This window comes from Pygocentrus nattereri, chromosome 1 (genome assembly GCF_015220715.1).
Source record: "Pygocentrus nattereri isolate fPygNat1 chromosome 1, fPygNat1.pri, whole genome shotgun sequence".
NCBI lineage: Eukaryota > Metazoa > Chordata > Actinopteri > Characiformes > Serrasalmidae > Pygocentrus > Pygocentrus nattereri.
The window spans coordinates 21,526,610-21,529,130 of record NC_051211.1 but is presented as its reverse complement, the minus strand read 5'-3'; the positions used below and the strand labels follow the sequence as shown (position 1 = coordinate 21,529,130).

At 41.5% G+C, this 2,521-nt stretch overlaps 1 protein-coding gene across 1 annotated transcript; it reads left to right on the top strand.

Annotated features, from left to right (window-relative positions):
- Positions 1 to 634: 634 nt before the first annotated feature.
- LOC108444388 (free fatty acid receptor 2-like) lies at positions 635 to 1,994 on the top strand. Its single transcript, XM_017725562.2, has one exon. It carries the CDS (start codon positions 638 to 640, stop codon positions 1,643 to 1,645), a length of 1,008 nt encoding a protein of 335 aa, XP_017581051.1. The 5' UTR covers positions 635 to 637; the 3' UTR covers positions 1,646 to 1,994.
- The last annotated feature ends 527 nt before the right edge of the window (positions 1,995 to 2,521 follow it).

The window sequence follows — 2,521 nt, the reverse complement described above, 5'->3', positions numbered from 1 at the left end:
CCTGTTTTAAACTCTATAGAGAATATTTGTTCTAAGCCCAAACTAGCTCAGCAATGTTTTTCAATGGTTTGAAACTATGGAAAAATGCTGACTTTTCTTTCTATTAAAGGTTGTCTGCAAATTTACACGCACAAAGGGAAATGCTAACCCATATTAAGTTACTCCATCTATTTTTTAATGATTTTGCGTTAAGCCTATTGACAGCTTAGACGTGGTTCCATGGTGTAACAGTTAGCACTCAGGACTCTGAAACCAGTGATCCGCGTTCATATCTCGGTGGGACCTTCCCATTTTGTGAACTTCCCCTCTGTGGGACAAAAACAGATTAACTTGTTGACGTGCATATTGGTGAAAACTGTTGCACCGTCATCGTCCCACCATAAATATGATTTGAAATGAATAAAGCTCTCTAAATGTAGGTATATGAGAAAAAAAGGAGTTGTGGAGGTGTTCTCCAATGTCTTATTAGGTTCAATAGGATTATTCACAGTTTTCTATAAAGTTTATCCAACCTTGCGATGACAGAATGCATTTGTAGGTGGAGAATGTAAGTCAGTTGTCTCCACACTAATTAGTCCTGCTTTTGTGTAGTTTTGCTGTCATCCACAGATGTTTTGTGAAAGACGAGCTCTTCACCATGTTGGTTAGTCAACTGCTCTTGACTGTCTACATCTTCACGTTCCTAATTGGACTCCCCGCCAACCTCCTTGCATTCTGCACCTTCTGCCGAAAGATTCATCACAAGCCTGCCCCCATTGACATCCTTCTACTCAATCTCACCATCTCTGACCTCATCTTCCTCTTCTTTCTACCCTTCAAGATGAAAGAGGCCTCTAATGACATGATTTGGACAATGGAAGACTTCCTGTGTCCCCTCAGCAGCTTCTTGTTCTTCTCTACCATTTACACCAGCACATTTTTCCTGACGGCAGTTAGCTTCGAGCGCTACCTGGGTGTTGCGTTCCCAATCCAATATGCCTTGTACCGTCGACCGCGATACGCTGTAATTGCAAGCATCTTTTTCTGGCTCGTGGGAACTCTGAACCTCAGTATTGTCTACATTATACCATCTTTGCCTTCCAGCAGTGATGACAATGAGAATGACCGAGGTCTGAACAACAGTGTGATGGAGTCTTCAGCAAAAAGGTGCTACGACAACTTTACCGAAGAGCAGATGAATATTCTGCTCCCGGTCCGTTTGGAGCTCTTCCTGGTGCTCTTCTGCATCCCTTTCCTCATCTGCTGCTTCTGCTACATCAACTTCATACGGGTCTTGTCAGGCTTGCCCCACATTGGCCGGCGTCGCAGGCTGCGGGCCATCGGGCTAGCTGTGGTTACTCTGGTAGTCTTTGCTGTATGTTTTGGGCCCTACAACACCTCACATGTGGTAGGTTTCATCCGTGATGAGAATGAAGAGTGGCGGCAGTTGGCTTTGATCTCCAGCACCCTCAATGCCTGCCTGGATCCTATTATCTTCTACTTCTCGTCGTCAGCAGTACGGAGCGCACTCAGCGGCCTCACGAAAGGACTCCGGGAGAAGGTTCATGTCCTGAACTGTTGGAAGCTTCAGTGTTGCCCCCTGCTGGTTCCCAAGACTGAGAAATACAGAGAAACATCTCCTCCTGATGACCTGAGAGGCATTTAGTACCACTGGAAATGCTATATGTTCAGGAACTGTCACAGACACCAACCTCATAATAATTATGTTATTAGCATTATAGCTATTATTATTTCAAGACAGGTCATTCAGCTTTGTTTCATGTTTCTCAGACTCTGTTTACATCCCCCATTGTTCCGTCTATGGTGGAATCCCAAGCGGCTCCCTAACTCCCTTTGTAATAGACGATGTAGGTTATGAAATATCGGCCAATGTCCAAATCATGAAATGTTGAATAGAAAGCCATTTATATGCGGTCATAAGTTCTATAAGTCCTACTTTTCAGCTAACATTTGGTGCACTATTGTGGTGTACAGGCCATTTTATGACCTATGCAGTGCACTTCATAGGGAGTAGGGAGCCATTTTAGATTCAGTGTATAAATCCTACAAGAAAATTCCCAAGCATTCAATGGGAAAAGGATTTAATTGATTTTAATGAAATGACTATTGAAATTTTTACATTGGAATTCATCGCTTTGTCTGATTATTCATTGTCATTTTTTAACTAGATAATTATTTGTTGATTATGTATGTAAGTTTTAACCAGTAGAATCCCTGGTAATTTGAGGTAATTGTGAGGTATTTGGGTCAATTACAATTACAGTTGTAATCATAAGACATTTACATGAGACGGTCACACACGCTTGGGCTACTCAGATATACTATTATTTGACATGTAAATGCCATCCAGAATTTGGATATCTTTATGAATTTGGCCAATTTTTGATCAATCCTTTACCAAAAGCTTACAAAATTTTGTTTATAGTGATCTTAGAAAACAAGTGGCACCTTAGATACCTTGTTTGTCTGGACTGTCTGTGAGCTGAAAGTGAAAATAATTTTGATGGTGATTAATTTTTTT

Bases quoted from the DNA above. Each gene is read 5' to 3' on its own strand.
- LOC108444388 (XM_017725562.2), top strand. From the start codon at position 638: ATGTTGGTTAGTCAACTGCTCTTGACTGTCTACATCTTCACGTTCCTA.